Below are 18,459 nucleotides of genomic sequence, written 5' to 3'. Positions count from 1 at the left end.
CTGGCAGGTCGATAGACACACAGACAAACACAAACATACACACAAAATCTAGCTTTCGCAACCAATGGTTGCCTCGTCAGGAAAGAGGGAAGGAGAGGGAAAGACAAAAGGATTTGGGTTTTAAGGGAGAGGGTAAGGAGTCATTCCAATCCCGGGAGCGGAAAGACTTACCTTAGGGGGAAAAAAGGAGGGAAAAAAGGACAGGTATACACTCGCACACACACACATATCCATCCTCATATACACAGACACAAGCAGACATTTGTAAAATGTCTGCTTGTGTCTGTGTATATGAGGATGGATATGTGTGTGTGTGCGCGAGTGTATACCTGTCCTTTTTTCCCTCCTTTTTTCCCCCCTAAGGTAAGTCTTTCCGCTCCCGGGATTGGAATGACTCCTTACCCTCTCCCTTAAAACCCAAATCCTTTTGTCTTTCCCTCTCCTTCCCTCTTTCCTGACGAGGCAACCATTGGTTGCGAAAGCTAGATTTTGTGTGTATGTTTGTGTTTGTCTGTGTGTCTATCGACCTGCCAGCGCTTTTGTTTGGTAAGTCTCATCATCTTTCTTTTTAAATATATATATATATATATATATATATATATATATATATATATATATATATATATATATATATAAAAAAACAAAGATGATGTGACTTACCAAATGAAAGTGCTGGCAGGTCGACAGACACACAAACGAACACAAACATACACACAAAATTCAAGCTTTCGCAACAAACTGTTGCCTCATCAGGAAAGAGGGAAGGAGAGGGAAAGGCGAAAGGATGTGGGTTTTAAGGGAGAGGGTAAGGAGTCATTCCAGTCCCGGCAGCGGAAAGACTTACCTTAGGGGGAAAAAGGACGGGTATACACACACACACACACACACATATCCATCCACACATATACAGACACAAGCAGACATGTCTGGGACGAGGGGTCGTGTCAGGTGGAGGAGGTGACAGGAGAAAGGTGGCACCGAGCGAGAGGAAGGGTCGGATGAATGGTTGACAGCTGGAAGGGAGACACAGTAGGTGTACAGTTTACGGATGCGGCACCAGTGGGCTCGTTCTGGCTGCAAGCAGGGGGCCTTGTGTGCAGCGTATGGAGGTGTGGAGGAGTAGACTGGGAAGAGGAAATTGAACAGAGGAAGAGGAAACTGTGGTAAGAGTGGAGAGTGAAGAGTGGAGTGGGGGAAAAGGGGTACAAGTGTGGAGGTGGCCTTGGGACGGAGACTAACAGAGATTGGGTGCCTGGTTGGTTCGTCGGTTGTGGGATAAAGGGATTAAATAATGAGGCATTACTTTCTCAGTTGAGAGAGAGTTCAACTGGAGTTAGTGACATCAGCCATAAATTTGATCAAATTCTGGAAGTACCAGTTGAGTACCCAGTGATATATTTATTTCAGTTCCAGTATTTCATCTCCTCATTCCACCCCCCTCTCTGTGTATCTCCTCTTGCCCCCTCTCTCTGTCCATGTCCTACTCCATCCTCTCTCTTTTTCAATCTCCTCCTCCCCGCTCCCCTCCCCCTCTGTCCATCTCCTCTTTCCTTTCTATTTCCACATCATTTTGCCCCCTCTCCCCAGCTATCTCCTCTTCCCCCCTCTCTCTGTCATACACTTTTATCAGTACATTCAGTGGCGTATGTGGATACAGTCTGCTAAATGTGTTTTGCAAAAAGAGTTAGTAGCAAAGAAGTAATAAATTTAAACATGAAACACAACGCGGTGGTTTTTCATGCATCTCAGTGCCTACAACTTCATACCTCCCGAAATATGTACGGTACCACGATGTAATTTTATAGCTGCATTTAGCGGAAAATGTGGATAATGTCTGCAAAATTTATTGGGAATAGAGTACCTAGCACAAAAGTAATGAAATTAATTGTCATGCATGATGCGGCACTTTGTCAAGTGTGTAATTGTTTATCATGTTGTGTCTCCTGAATTAGGGTATGTTAGTGGTTTTTACCCCCACAGTCATTTCAGCTTTCTATGTTCACTGAAAATATTCTGTCATTAATTATAATCTCCCTTCCCCATCTTGGAAGATTCTTCTCCTTGACTATTCCTAACATAAATATTTTAGAATTCCTTGCTCTTCTACTATCACTCACTTTTGACCAGATCTTGAGCTTTGATTTTCTGTTATCATTCATATTAACACTTTTTCAACGCTCTCATCTCTGCTGCATTGAAAAGAAATAAAAATAAGAGCATAACAGTTTTACACAACTTTATGAATAACTTTTTAAATCTAACACATTACAAACCCTGGTGAGCTACGTATTTACATTTTGTACTAAACTACAAAGAAAGTAAAAGTTTTTGGGCGTGCATCGAAGTTGTCATTTTCTCTTTACTCAACACTTTGAGTAATTCCCTAGTGTCTTTATCAGGCGTCTGGTACAGGTTCTGTTGCTCGACAACTTATCCTAACAACTTGGAAAGCTGCTCAAATACTGGGAAAGCAAAAATGACAAGTCTGCTGTAAACCCCAAAAACTTTTAGAACGTGAATTTTGCTGAGAAGGCTGTATCATAAATCCTACTGTGAAAGAAAAAGTAAGGCATGGCTTAGCAAAAGCAGAGATCAAACAGCTCAATTCACCAAAAACTTGGGAATCATCACCACTTACATTTTCTACCAAACTACACAGATACTAACCGACCACATTATTACTGCACTCACCTCCCATGGATGTTATTGGAAAAGCATGGTAACATTAACACAAACAAGTACAGTTGTGACTAAGAGGAAAAATATCATACTGTGAATGATTTCAAGAGAGATTTGCACTTACTATCAAATGTCCTCATGACATACCATGATAAAAATTCGTGATAAGTCGACTGAAGAGCCATCACTCCCAGGTGCGATAATATTGTGGTCGACTAATAATTAAAAAGTACAACACAAAACAATTCGCCAAAGTTTGGTCAAAGTACGTTCAGTCATCCTGGCACTTACCTCGTTGCACTCATCGACGAGGATGAAGAAGAGATCGAAGCGAGACATGATGGGCGGGCTGAGTGAGACGTTCTGCTGCAGCGACTTGGTGCGGTCGTAGCGGCCGCCGATCGGATTCGCAGCTGCCAGGATTGAGGTGCGAGCGTTCAGGGTCGCCCGCACTCCAGCCTGCGAGTACAATATGTGCGTTTCCACACTGCCGCATCAGGTGGTTCCGTGTATGTCAAACAAGTGAGCCATTATTTTCAAAATATTTATTACACTTCATTACACAAATCAATTTCTGCAGCTTTCACTGAGAGTGCTCTCAATGACATTAAAGGAATATTAAGACATTCTGTTTATTTAACCACAATACAGGGCAACAACTTGAGTCTAAGTGTGTAGTATTGCTGATTTGACACATTTAAAGCTGAGTGCCTTGTCAGTTCCAGCTGTGGCACTGTCAAGCATGGGTCCCATGGCTATGAACACCCATGAAAGTTCAAAATTAATATGCTGCGTATTTTATAATTACCGAATTGGGTGGGAAAAGAAAAGTCTAGTAACACCTTAAATCGGAGACATATTCAGTTCACTGGCAGCAAAATGCTGTTGTTATTCAACAAAACAATCATTTTTTTAACTTAAATACATCCACACACAGAAAACAAAGGCCATTTCAGAAAAAGAAACTACTGAAGTTTTTGCAAAAGCAGACATTACAGTCACAAAGTTCCCAACTAGAACTTTTTTTAAAACACTCAAATTCAAAGAAGTACGGCTTTGTTTGTCTTCACTCATGTAGCATGAAAACCTTTTGAATGTTTGTGGCAAATCATTTATATTTTATTAAATATATACACATGAATTTTGCAAAAAAGATAAACAGGGTGTGATTCAAAAGTTTCAAGACTTAACTCAGAACTAGAAATTTATTGGACATTAAAGTGCAGTGGACTAAAATTCTTCAAAATATGATCCTTCAGCATTGACACAGCACTGCCTGTGCATCTTCCACTGTTCATAGCCCTTCTGGAAGACCTCGGGTGTCATGCTGTCAAGGGCTCTCGTCAAAGCTTGCTGGATGGCAAGGTGGAGTCGAATCGCTTCCCTTTTAGGCCTGTCTTGATTCTGGGGAAGAGGAAAAGGTCACCTGGAGCCAAGTCGGGGCTGTAGGGTGGTTGCAGCAGAGTTGTCATGTTGAACTTGACCAAAACTTCAGCGGCTTCACACGACGTGTGAGCGGTCGCATTGTTGTGGTGGAGAATCCAATCGCTCTCTATCGCCGGGCGGACGTGGAAAACTCGATCCCTCGAGCAACGGAGCACTCCAGCGTAAAAGTTACCTGTGACAGTCTGTCCACAGGCAACGAACTCCTTGTTAATCACTCCTTTACCATCCTGGGCTTCAGCAAGGGAGCAGTGTGCCATTCTGAGCTTTGACGCTTCGACTCAGGATTGTACTTGTAGCCCCAGGTCTCATCACCAGTAACCACTTTCTCCAGAAGGTTCGGATCAACATTCAACCATTGGAGCATTTCCTGGTGGTCACGCACAGTTTCTTCTGATCCACCGACAAAACTTTTGGCACCAGTTTGGCACACACTTTTCGCATCATCAAATTCTCCATCACTATCCTCCACACCGTACTCGGACTGAGTCCCAGTTCATCAGCAATTAATCTAGTACTAATACGACGGTCACTGTTTAAAAGTTCCCGCTCTCTCTCTCCACATTTTCATCCGTTCGGCTTGATGATGGCCTCCCACAGCGGTCGTTGTCTTCAACATTCCCGTGGCCATCTTTGAAACGTTCGTGCCACATGAAAACCATTGCATGGGACATGGCTTCTTCCTTAACAGGCCTATTGAATCATACCAAGAGTCTCTGTGGTGGTTTTATTCAGTAGCACGCAAAACTTAATTGCATATTGCTGCTCCAAGTGCTGCTCCGTTTTCGCCTCTCCCACTTTTTGACAGAGGTCAATGACAAGCACTCACACTGCAAGTGATGCGCACTCTCCAGGGTTCCGGAGGCAGCTGCCGCAGCGTCAGTTCATTCCCTGAGACCCTCCACTACTTTCCCCCAACCGGTGGAACCGGTCCGCGTGCACTCTCCTACTCAAAAATGAATCAGTCTTCAAACTTCTGAATCACACCTTGTATGTGCATTTTGCAAAAAAGATATACATGCATTTTGAAAAAAAGACTTGCATTTTTAAAAAATATATATTTGAAAATTTTGCAAAAAATATATACATGACTTTTACAAAAAAAGATATACACGAATTTTGTAAAAAGCTGGATGAGAATTTCGCGAAAAATGTAGATGCTAATTTTGAAAATATATGCGTGGATTTTGCATAAACAATATACACTGAAGAGCCAAAGAAACTGGAACACCTCCCTAATATTGCATAGGGGTCCCGCGAGCACGCAGTAGTGTCGCAACACGACATAGCATGAACTCGACTAATGTCAAACGTAGGGGTGGAGGGAATTGACACCACGAATCCTGGATGGCCACCATAAATCCATAGAGTACAGGGGGGTAGTGAGCTCTTATGAACATCGTATTGCAAGGCATCCCAAATATGCTCAATTATGTTCATGTCTGGGGAGTTTGGTGGCCAGCAGAAGTGTTTAAACTAAGAGGAGTGTTCCTGGAGCCACTCTGCAGCAATTCTAGGTGTGTGGGGTGTCACATTGTCCTGCTAATATTGCCCAAGTCCGTCGGAATGCACAATGGACATGAACGGATGCAGGTGATCAGACAGGATGCTTACATGCACGTCACCTGTCAGAGTCTTATCTTGATATATCAAAGGTCCCATATCACTCCAACTGCACATGCCTCACAACATTACAGAGCCTCCACCAGCTTGAAAAGTCCCCTGCTGACATATATGGTCCATGGATTGATGAGGTTGTCTCCATACCCGTACGTGTCCATCCACTCGATACAATTTGAAACGAGACTTGTACGACCAGGCAACATGTTTCCAGTCATCAACAGTCCAATGCCGATATTGACGTGCCCAGGCGAGGCACTACGTTTTGTGCTGTGCAGTCACCAAAGGCTGCTGCAATGTCTGAGATTTCATGTTTTATCGGATACGTGATATTGCTGGTACACTCGTGAAATGGTCATGAGCGAAAATCCCCACTTCATCCCTACCTCGGAGATGTTATGTCCCATCACTCATCCGCCGACTGTAATACCACGTTCAAACTCGTTAAACTCTTGACGAACTGCCATTGTAGGAGCAGTAACCAATCTAACAATTGCACCCCCTTGATGTCTTACATAGACGTTGCAGACCACAGCACCATTTTCTGACTCGTTAAGTATCTCTGTATTTGAATACGCTTGCCTATACCAGTTTCTTTGTTGCTTCAGAGTAAGTGAATTTTTCTAAAATAGATATGAATTTTGCAAAAAAAGATGCTGCTAATTTTGCATAAAATAGATGCTACATTTTCCGGTCCCTACAGGTTATATTAACATACATATATATAATTAGGGCTTGACAGAAAACTACTCCTTTGGTTCAGATGCACATCAAGCTCAAACTCTTAATGAAGTTAACAAGACATCACAAGTGAAGAGGCCCATGAGCAGCGGTACTACATCAGTGGTGTGTGGTGTAAGTTGAGAATTTGTGTCTGACAGGAAGCATGCTGCAGTAGTGCTTGCACTTGCGGTGACCACCCTGTGCGGATGGCGTAATGGTCAGCGCACCTGCCTATTAACTAGGAGAACTGGGTTTGAATCCCTGTCTGGCACAAATTTTCAACTTTTCCCATTAAAATAAATCAGTTCCCACTGGCAACCAATGTCTTCATTCCCTTGTTTCTTTGTCAAACTATTTGTAGATTATCATCACATCTTAAGATTGGAGTTAACATGCCGAAGCCAGTCATGTCCTCTTTTACTGCGTTAGTCGCGATCTTAATGTAATAAATTACTTCCTGGGATTATGCACTGTTTTTGAAACTTTGTGGCAGATTAAAACTGTGTGCCACACTGCGACTCAAACCTGGAATCTCGCCTTCTACAGGCAGTGTTGCTATGGCTGAGGTATCTACAAAGGTAGGCGAGAGACCTTCTGTGTAGTTTGGAAGACAGGACTAAAGGTACCGGCGGAAGTAAAGTTCTGAGGACAGGTCGTGAGTTGTGCTTGGATAGCTCAGTTGGTAGAGCACTTGCTCACAAAAGGCAAAGCTCTCAGATTCAGGTCCCAGTCCGGCACCCAGTTTTAATCTGCCATGAAGTTTCAAAGACATCACACATTCTGCTGCAAAATGGAACATTCATTCCAGTAACTTCAGAAAAATTATACCAAAAAATGGCATCCCCTAACGAAGTGTTCTAGGGCCTCTGCAGCTGCTAACCTACAGGGTGACAATTACTGAACTATACAAAATAAGATCGTCATAACTTCTGAACGGTTTGTGTTAGGACGTTTAAACAGCGCAGTTGGCCACAGGGCATGATGAGAATTACTATGCGCATGCAGGTGTTCGTCAGTGAGCAAAATTGGTGCATTTGGGCGACCAAAAATGTGCATTTTGTGATCAAGAAGTCTCTTCACCCTCGATTGGTGACTGTGTGGTGTGCAATGTCCAGTCACGGAATAATAGGTGTGATATTCTGCAATGGCACAGTGACTACCAAACATTATATGAAGGTTTTGGAAGATGATTTCACCCCATTCTCCAAAGTGACCCTGATTTCGACAAGATACGGTTCATTCAAGATGGAATTCGACCCCATCGAAGCAGGAGTGTTTGATGTCCTGGAGGAGCACTTTGGGGACCGCATCCTGGCTCTGGGGTACCAAGAGGCCGCTGGCACGGGCCTCTATTGGCCACCATATTCTCCGAATCTAAAAACACGCGACTCCTTTTTGTGGGACTGCATTAAAGACAAGGTGTACAGCAATAACCCCAAAACCATTGCCGAAATGAAAACAGCCATTCTGGAGGTCAGCGACAGCATCGATATTCTGACACTTCGGTGGGTCATGCAGAATTTTGCTAATAGTCTGCACCACATCACCAATGATGCAGGCATATTGCACGTATCATAACCTAAATCCGAATATCTCTAGTGACATTTATATGTTGAATAAATGTTTGTGCATGCCATAGTTTGTAACTAAATTTTATTTATTTATTTTTTTTCATATAGTCACCCTGTATATAAAACATTTTGGAGACAATTTGAGCATGCTTCTTAGATTTCTCACAGATGATACTGTTGTTTATTGTCTTGTGACATCATCAGAAGATCAAAACTAATTGCAAAATGATTTACCCAAGATACCCGTATAGTGCAATGAAAGTATGAATTCCTCTGTTTCAGTACTAAAAGGAAATTTCACTTAAACAGCAAATCACCCATATTTAAATGTTGTTGTTCACCTAAATACTTTGGGATTATAATTATAAACAACTTAAATTGGATCATCTCATAGAAATAATGGGGAGGGCAATCCACAGACTGTGTTTGTTGGCAAAGTGCGTAGAAGATGCAACAAGCATACTGAAAAGGCTACCTATACTAAGCTCGTCCATTCTCTTCTATAGCATTGCCGCTTCGTATGCGATCGTTACGTGATAGGATTGATACAGCACGTTGACAAAGTTCAAAGACGGACAGCTTATCTGCATTATCATGAAGTACAAGAAAGTGTCACTGACACGATTTTGCTGGCTCTCCACCTACACAGGAAGAAATGATCATCATGGTAAAATAAGGCAAACAGAGCCAATATGGAAAGATTTAAGTATTTGTTTTTCCCACATGCTATTTGAGACTAAAACGGTACAGAAATAGTCTGAAGGTGATTCGATGAATTGTCTGCCAAGTACTTAATTGTGAATTGCAGAGCAATCGTGCAGATGTAAATGTGCCAAGGACTATGACAAAGTCGACTCAGAGTACAATATTTTCGTTGTACAGACAATTGAAAACCTTCCTTCCTCAGCGTGGGCCAGTAACACTGACCTTTGCTATGGATATCGTCTGCTGCTCCATTGCCTCGTGGATCGCCACCTGGTCCTTCGGGTCCATCTTGTCAAACTCATCGATGCAGCAGATGCCATTGTCGGCCAACATCAGAGCGCCTGCCTCGATGACGAAGTCGAACGATTCTTCGTCCCTGACGACAGCTGCAGTCAGACCTGCCGCCGAGGACGCCTTGCCGGAGGTGTATATCGCTCGTGGACTCACCTCCGCGATCTGATAATTTCAGACGTCAGTAATTATTTCTCATCTGCCACTCGAGAGTATTGGAGAACACAATACACACAACTTGGATGCAACACAATACAAACATATATTTCATATTCATAATATACCTTTCAATCTTTCATTGTCCTTCAGTTTTTTGGTTCGATATTTCTCAATTTTGATTGCTTTTCTGGTTCAAATGGCTCTGAGCACTATGGGACTTGCCTGCTGAGGTCATCAGTCCCCTAGAACTTAGAACTACTTAAACCTAACTAACCTAAAGACATCACACATATCCATGCCTGAGGCAGGATTCGAACCTGTGACCGTAGCAGTCTCGCGGTTCCGGACTGAAGCGCCTAGAACCGCTCGGCCGATTGTTTTTCTGTATACCATCTATTCTTTACTCATATTCAGCAATATGAGAAAGTAACACTGTAAACCAAAAATAAGCATGCATAATGTATCGTACTGTTAACATCCCTTAATTCAAGGAATATTCGTAGAAAATATGTCAGTTTTCTAGAAGACTTCTTTCCTGGAAGGATGAGGAGTATCCAGTTCTTGTGAGTGAACATTAAATACCTTAATAACAGAGAAAAGTGTTCACTGGAAAGAAGCAAGATGCTTAAGTCGCAACAGAGTCACGCAAAGACGACTGCAACCATTGTGTATCACTGCTTTACTTGGTTGCTAAAATCAACAAATCACTAGCTGTTCAAAATTAACTTGCTGGACATTTTGTGCATAGCCCATCATCACAACAAGTCATATTGTCTTAATACACAGTATTGTGTCACATAATTACTTTCTCGAGATTGGTTAGTCACCAATGCCAAGAATGTATTTATGTAACATAGTACTTTGTGTTAAGGCATTTTATAATCTTATGATGTCCTGACGATGGTCTCCACACTAAACATTTCAGCAAACAGTTTTTAACAGCATGTGATCTGTTGATTTTAGCAACCTAATAAGTCAGTGATATAAGACAGGCTCAGGGTCAAGAAGCAAGAGATTAGAGTGGGCAATTATGTAATTTGGTGAGAAGAAAGAAATTTTATCACAACTTTTAGTTGTAAATTACATTAGTTAAAAATCTGAAGTAATCTGAATTGTGAAAAATCTAATTAGACTGTAACAATGCAAATGATCAATTTTTGCAAATATGATGTAACTGGTTAAATAACAGTATTTACTCATCAAGCAGCGAAATGAAACACATACAAAGGTATTAATGTCTGCAAGCTTTTAGAGTCAGTGGCTCCTTCTGGCAGAAGGGTTCAAGGGGAAGGAAGATGGGCGAAGGAAAACGACGGGTGAGTTTTAGGAAAAAGGGCAGAGTGCACAAAAGTCACCCTGAACCCCAGTGCAGGGAGACTTACTGGAAGGGATGAGAAGAAAAGTTCCTTCTCATCACATCCAGAGCCATTGGCTCTGAAAGCTTATAAATATTAATACTTTTGTATGTGCATTCTCCTGTTGCTGTTTGATGAGTAGACTTTTTATCCATCCAATTACTTTATAATTAATTGTAAGTTGTAACGAAGAAAAGTGCAAGCTGAATATCAAAGTTACATGGAAGAATGCAGCAGCGATCACATGAGTCAGTTCTGAGCGGTTGTTGATTGGTAATACTAGCTGCTTTTTGTAATGTGTTATGAATGCAGATTGAACTAGAATTTATATGTTCATATGAAATGAGGTCTGTGGAAAGAAGTGTTATTAGCTGTCACACCTTAAATGAATCATTGAACAGATTTGACAGTTCTGTGTCAGGTCATTTATATGGGTTCAAACCCTTTACCCATTTTGTTGCTGGCATGTGGTGATACATTTTTGTCTGACTTGACAACAAAATCACCTGCCAAAAATTATTATTTATATTTTCCCAAAGGCAAAATTTGGACATGAAACCAGGGATAATTATGTTAGAAATGAGAGCTCACTCGCAATTACATAATTTACATAACCTGGCACTAAAATTGTATTTGTATTTTTGCAGAACTATGGTTTAAAAGGTAATGTTAATAAAAAGTTGAAGAAGCACTTATGAAGATAAAACAATGGTAATTACGTTAGAAAATACAAACAAATGCTAGCTTCGTAAACTGCTCAAAAATGGCACTAAAGAATTATTACCAACATGACAGAAAGCCAATGCACATACCTGCTTCAGTAACTGGGATTTAGCTGTACTTGGGTCACCCACAATGCACACGTTGATGTCTCCTCTCAGAGACGTACCTTCCTCAGTCTTCTTTGGAACTCCACCAAACAACATCAAGACAATACCTGCAAGAAAGGCATCAATGTAACAGCAACAAAACAACAACCACCAACCACCTCACCGCCGTCACTGTCACAGTGATTATTAGTGGGCAATTCTTCAATTTTAGCACCCTGGAAGTGAGTGTCTTCCAAACGAATTAAAAAATAAAAGTAAAACCTTCTTGGCATATTAAAACAGTATGTTGGACCCAGACTCATACTTGGGACCTTTGCCTTTTGTGAGCAAGTGATCTACCAACTGAGCACAATTCACAACCTGTCCTTCCAGCTTTACTTGCGCCAGTACCTTGTCTCCTACCTTCCAAACTTCACAGAAGCTCTTCTGTGAGCATGCCTAAAACACTCATACACAGAGCTCAAACTGTCTCAGACGTGGATATTTTGCGTAAAGAGCTCACCTGACTAAAGACAGTGTTCTGGGGAGGGAGGAAGGGGGGGGGGGCTTTCCACCTGGCAGATTAATAGGGCACTGTCTTACAACGAAGAACCAGGAAGTGGATAAAGAGGAGAACATTCTTGCAAAATTTTTAGCTAATCTTGCCTTTGTGAGCAACATCATGTTTAAAACATCAAGAATCTCCATAAATTTCAGGTGAAGAAGATTTGTCCACCATCTAAGATTGTACAACTTTTGGGATCAGTGAAGGACAAGTTGTCACTGTGCAAGGCCAGAATTTACCAAATAGCTTATCAACAGGGTCAGACCACACGCACTGTGAAAGAATGTTGCGCTGAACATCAATGTTGCACCCTCCTTTTGCAACCAATCAACTCCACTATTGCCAAACACTGTATTTTGAAGTGTTACATGCCGTTTAGACAACTGACATTTCACACTCGTTGTGTAGTGGTAGGAAAGAGGATTGTGACAAAATAATATTAAGTAGGGAGTTAGTTGAACATATAATGTGCACGGGTGTTTGTTTTCATATGCAGGCATTAAACGGGACATGTGGAATATGAGAAACGGCAAGGTATTACAACTGACAAACAGCTTCACCTGCATTGGACGCGGCCTTCTACGTTTTTGTGTCGCAGCATGGTGGTGGCTTGACTGTCAAAGAGCAACCACACTCTCCAAGAATTAAAACCAACGGCAAGACGGTTTCGTGACAAATAAATATAGCGAAATCTTGAATGTCACGTTGAGCCTTCGAGGTGTGTGTTGTATGTAAAGTTGTGTTCTAATATAATTCACAAGTCACTCTAATGATCTGTACAACCACTCAAGGAAATGTATGTTTGTAAAAGGAAAGTAGTGGATGTGCCATTTCATGATGTGAGTAGAAGTTATCTATTTTTGCTCCAATAATGGCTGCAGAACATGGAAGTTAAGCCTTTCCTTGGCTACACTCGGGGTTTCAGAGGCATTGCTTAGCAGGATCTCTACTTCAAGAGAATCAACCGTGGCGACGGGATTCCAACAAAATAGTAAATATGTCAGACATTGCATTGGAAGACAGATCTCGTGAAGTGTTCTGACTCAGCTTCTACTACAAGGAGTGAGCCAGCAGCTAAATCAAACCTAACCAACAAGAAAAACACTTCAGCTTCCACTGGACATTCAATGGAGTAGGATAGAATTATGATTCCGACAACAGTAACATCTTTTTGGGACTCCATCATTAAAGAATCTGTAGAAGTATGCCTGGCAGAAACTCGAATGAGCTGTGATAGTGGCTACCAGTTGGACAGTGCACAGAACCTTGCCATCTCCACGATTTGTTCCAATCAAAGATTAGAGGGCATACCAATGGCCACGGTGAGCGGTAACGTAGAGGACAGCTGAGTTCCGCGGTTCCACCAGCAATGGCATTGCTGCCAGAAAGTGTGGTCTGCCCGTGAACTCAATTGTGACGCGTGCGCGGGATACTTGCAGCGTTCTATATATATTGCTGAACAGAGCAATTCTTCAACAGTATCCAGTTAAAATATAGTGGAATGTATTAAATGACACGCTGCTTGCTTGAAATTTGTCTGAAAAGTTTCATTTTGTTTCCTCCTTACCTTCTGGGTGTTCCATATTTTTGTCAGGCAGTGTGTTACCTTTAACCGTTATTCCTTTTGAAAGGAAAAATAAATGTGAGCATAGAATTGTGAAGCTGAACATTTGCATTTGTAAATTTAATTAACAAAACAAGCTGGTAATGACTTCTGCTTACTGATTCTCTAGAAAAACTGAAAGGCTACAGGAATCTCTCGGTGTCAGCGGTACTTGCCTGTAGATCAGCTTTCCCGAATTTTTTTTTCCTTCAACCTGGACTTCATGCATGTCCATAAATATTAGATTTTGGTGTCTACTATACATGAGACAAATTTGAGAAAAGTGTAAAATCATTGTGACCTGGTGTGGAAAATCGTCAATTGAACCTACTGATACAAGATTTGGGTATGGCTCCATGACATAATGGTGTTTGGTGTGTGACGTGTGCTAACAGAAAGAGGACAGGATACTGGCAGTATTTTTCTGTCCATATTATTTTCTGGAATTTAGGTCGTGGTCTGTAGCATTGTCCAAAGTCCACTAAGGTGATTAAAGTCATGGGATTCCTCCTAATATCGTCTCAGACCACCACCTGCCCAGCACAGCACAGCGACTCGACGTAGTATGGACTCGACAAGTCATAAGAAGTCCCGCGCAGAAATACTGGGCCATGCTACTTCCATAGCCATACAGAACTGTGAAAGTGTTGCCTGGGCAGGACTATGCGCAAACTGACTTTTCAATTATGTCCCGTATATATTCGATGGGATTTACATTTACACTTTTCAAGGGACTTCAAAAAATGGTGTAAAATGTGGGAAAAAATGTTTTACGTTGTTAAAGTTATGTATAGGATACCCCCCTCGCACTTTATGTATGATGTATGTACATAACAGGTACCAAAAGACTTGTCAGGGACTTCTTTTATTATCTATTAGATTTATTATCTAATAAAAACCACTGATGTAATTGGAATTGATAACTGTCTGGGAAGTGGAAACGTTTGACTTAATTTCAAACGTCATAATCAATGTTTTTGAAAAGCCTGCGGCTGTCATTCATTATGTAAATAATGAAATACTGCACTAGTTACATATTTTGTCATGTTTAATGACGCATTTTGAGAATTTTTAATTTAAAAGTCATAATTCGATGTTTTTGAAAAGCTTGCAGCTGTCATTCATTATTTAAATAATGAAATACTGTACTGGTTACGTATTTTTTCATGCTTAGCACGACGCGTTTCGAGAATTTTTCCTCGTTGTCAAGTGCAAATATGTAAGTACGTAAAACTTCCTGGCAGATTAAAACTGTGTGCCCGACCAAGACTCGACCTCGGGACCTTTGCCTTTCGCGGGCAAGTGCTCTACCATCTGAGCTACCGAAGCACGACTCACGCCCGGTACTCACAGCTTTACTTCTGTCAGTATCTCGTCTCCTACTTTCCAAACTTTACTTATGTAAGTAAGTATTTTGTATGGTGTTTGAATATGTGTTACTCTGCATCTCTTGCACTGTACTCGTCTTTTTGAGGTTATCAGGTACCGTGCCACATCAGTTATGTAGAAAAACACACACACACACACACACACACACACACACACACACACACACACACACACACACACACACACACACACAAACTCGCATTGTTTGTTTGTGTAACATCACAAAAAATACATACGGAAATACTGCACTTGACAAAGAGAACAAATTCTCAAAACACGTTTTGCTCAGCATGAATACAATACGTAACCGGCGCTGTGTTTACACTTAAAACATTTGAGCAACACAAAGTGAAAGACAGTGTCAACTTAGCACTCCACATGGCCGTATGCTGAAACACGCTAAATATGGTTCGACAAAGGTGTCACGATGGTCACAACAATCACAAAACTGCATTTGCGCAGTAAAGACAGTTTAGAAATGGTTGCGATTGGTCATGATATCTTCACTCGAATGAACCTAGTTACTGCCATCAGCCATCATTGACTGCAGATGAGCTTCTTGGAGAGCATTTGCAACCGTTCACGGACTTCATGTTCCCAAATAACGACACAATGTTTATGATGACAATGTGTCATGTCACTGAGCCACAACTGTTTGCGAGAGCTAGGTAGTGACGGGAGATACGGCACGAATTGTTACATCTTTTACTTGTTTACCCGTTTAAATCTACTGACTAGTGCCCTAGTGTCGAGAACCTTAAGCACTTAATATTTGTAGACACTACTGGATGGTCAACATTATGCTAGCATCATATTTTCTCCACAAACATTTTTTCGTAATATGTAAATCGCGCGAAAATTATAAATAAGTTGACGCAAAATCAGGTGCAAATTAACATTGTGGACATAGGAAATGTGACAGGACCCATAAAGAAATGTTGTAAACAGCGAGAAAACGTTAATTCTGGGAAGGTAAAAGTGGGGTTATACTCCATGGCACGCAATCTGGCTAGCCAAATCATTTGCCTGAGTTGTCCAGAATGTTCTTCAAAGCAATCACAAACAATTGTGGCCTAGTGACATGACACACTGTCATCCACAAACATTGCATCGTTATTTGGGAACATACAAGTTCACGAACGGTTGCAAATGCTCTCCAAGTAGCTCATCTGCAGTCAATGATTGGTTCAATTGGACCAGAGGACCCAGTCCATTCCACGTAAACACAGCCCGAACATTATGAAGCCACCACCAGCTTGCACAGTGCCTTGTTGACAACTTCGTGGGGTCTGCACAACACCTAACTCTACCACCTGTTCTTACCAACTGAAATTTTGACTTACCTGACCGGGGCGCGGTTTACCATTCGACCTATGGTCCAACCGATATGGTAACGAGCCCAGGAGAGGTGCTGGAGGATGTGCTACTGTTAGCAAAAGGTACTTGCATCAGTCGTCTGCTGCCATAGCATATTAACAGCAAGGCACTGTCATAAGAGATATATTCGTCACACGTCCCACACTGCTTTCTATGGTTATGTCTCACACTACTGCTTGTCTATTAGCACTGACAATTCTACACAAACACCACTGCTCTCAGTCATTAAGTGAAGCCCATCGTCCACTGCATTCTATCCTGTGCAAGCTTCTTCATCTCCCAGTACGTACTGTAACCTACATTCTTCTGAATCTGCTTAACGTATTCATCTCTTTGCCTCCCTCTACGATTTTTACCCTCCACACTGCCCTCTAATGCTAAATTTGTGATCCCTTGATGCCTCAGAACATGTCCTACCAACTGGTCCCCCCTCCTTGTCAAGTTGTGCCACAAACTCCTCTTCTCCCCAATTCTATTCAATACCTCCTCATTAGTTATGTGATCTACCCATCTAGTCTTCAGCATTCTTCTGTAGCACCACATTTCAAAAGCTTCTAGTCTCCTCTTGTCCAAACTATTTATTGTCCATATTTCACTTCCATACATGGCTACACTCCATACAAATACTTTCAGAAACGACTTCCTGACACTTAAATCTATACTCGATGTTAACAAATTTCTCTTCTTCAGAAACACTTTCCTTGCCATTGCCAGTCTACATTTTATATCCTCTCTACTTCAACCATCATCAGTTATTTTGCTCCCCAAATAGCAAAACTCCTTCACTACTTTAAGTGTCTCATTTCCTAATCTAATTCCCTCAGCATCACCCGACTTAATTCCACTACATTCCATTATCCTCGTTTTGCTTTTCTTGATATTCATCTTATATCCTCCTTTCAAGACACTGTCCATTCCGTTCAACTGCTCTTCCAAGTCCTTTGCTCTCTCTGACAGAATTACAACGTCATCAAATTTTTATTTCTTCTCAATGGACTTTAATACCTACTCCGAATTTTTCTTTTGTTCCTTTACTGCTTGCTCAATATACAGTTTGAATAACGTCGGGGCAGGCTACAATCCTGTCTCACTCCCTTCCCAACCACTGCTTCCCTTTCATGTCCCTCGACTCATAACTGCCATCTGGTTTCTGCACAAATTGTAAATAGCCTTTCACTCCCTGTATTTTACCCCTGCCACCTTTAGAATTTGAAAGAGAGTATTCCAGTCAACATTGTCAAAAGCTTTCTCTAAGCCTACAAATGCTAGAAATGTAGGTTTGCCTTTCCTTAATCTATTTTCTAAGGTAAGTCGTAGGGTCAGTATTGCCTCACGTGTTCCAACATTTCTGCGGAATCCAAATTGATCTCCGCCGAGGTCGGCTTCTACCAGTTCTTTCCATTCGTCTGTAAAGAATTCGCGTTAGTATTTTGCAGCTGTGACTTATTAAACTGATAGTTTGGTAATTTTCACATCTGTCAATACCTGCTTTCTTTGGGATTGGAATTATTGTATTCTTCTTGAAGTCTGAGGGTATTTCACCTCATCTACATACAAGACAGCCTCTATGCATCTACAATCTCTCGACGATGACAGTTCCTGATCACTACAGCGTCATCAGCAAACAGCTGAAGATTGTTGCTCACCCTATCCATGACCTAGTTTATGTATAGGGTGAACAGGAGCAGCCCTGTCACACCTCCCTGGGACATTACTGATGAGACCCTTGCCTCTGATGAATACTCGTGTCCAGGGAATGAAACTGAGTTGTTGTACTTAACAACTACTTGATTTCCGAAATGCATTTGACTTAGCACCACATATATTGTCAAAAGTATAATTGTATGCGGAATAAAGTAAAATTTGTGACTGGACTGGAGATTTTTTGTAGGGAGGCTGCAGCATTTTATTTTCGAAAGTCACTGGCAGATTTACATGTAACTTCAGGCATGCTCCTGGGAAATATGTCGGGGCCCTTACTGTTCGTGTTGCATATTAATGATGTTGCGGACTATATTAATAGTAACCCAAGACTTTTTGAGGATGGTGCAATTATCTGCAATGAAGCACTATCTGAATGCAGCTGCATACATATTCAGTCAGATCTTGATAAGATTTCAAAGTAGTGCAGAGATACAAAACATGCTTTAAATGTTCAGAAATGTAAAAT

The 18,459-nt window shown here is 41.4% G+C and overlaps 1 protein-coding gene across 1 annotated transcript in view; it reads right to left on the bottom strand.

Moving 5' to 3' along the window:
• The window catches only part of LOC126109759 (DNA replication licensing factor Mcm6), a 71,566-nt gene that overhangs the window by 25,237 nt on the left and 27,870 nt on the right, over window positions 1–18,459 (bottom strand). Inside the window, exons 7-9 of the mRNA XM_049914810.1 lie at window positions 11,359–11,483; window positions 8,964–9,197; window positions 2,971–3,138 (exon numbers count right to left, since the gene is read on the bottom strand). Coding sequence (XP_049770767.1) covers window positions 2,971–3,138; window positions 8,964–9,197; window positions 11,359–11,483 — 527 coding nt within the window. The remainder of the gene's footprint in view (window positions 1–2,970; window positions 3,139–8,963; window positions 9,198–11,358; window positions 11,484–18,459) is intronic.

The sequence above is a fragment of the Schistocerca cancellata genome, chromosome 12 (genome assembly GCF_023864275.1).
Source record: "Schistocerca cancellata isolate TAMUIC-IGC-003103 chromosome 12, iqSchCanc2.1, whole genome shotgun sequence".
NCBI classification, from domain to species: Eukaryota; Metazoa; Arthropoda; class Insecta; order Orthoptera; family Acrididae; genus Schistocerca; species Schistocerca cancellata.
Note: the sequence above shows the minus strand (reverse complement) of the source record. Positions and strands in the feature narration are given on the sequence as shown.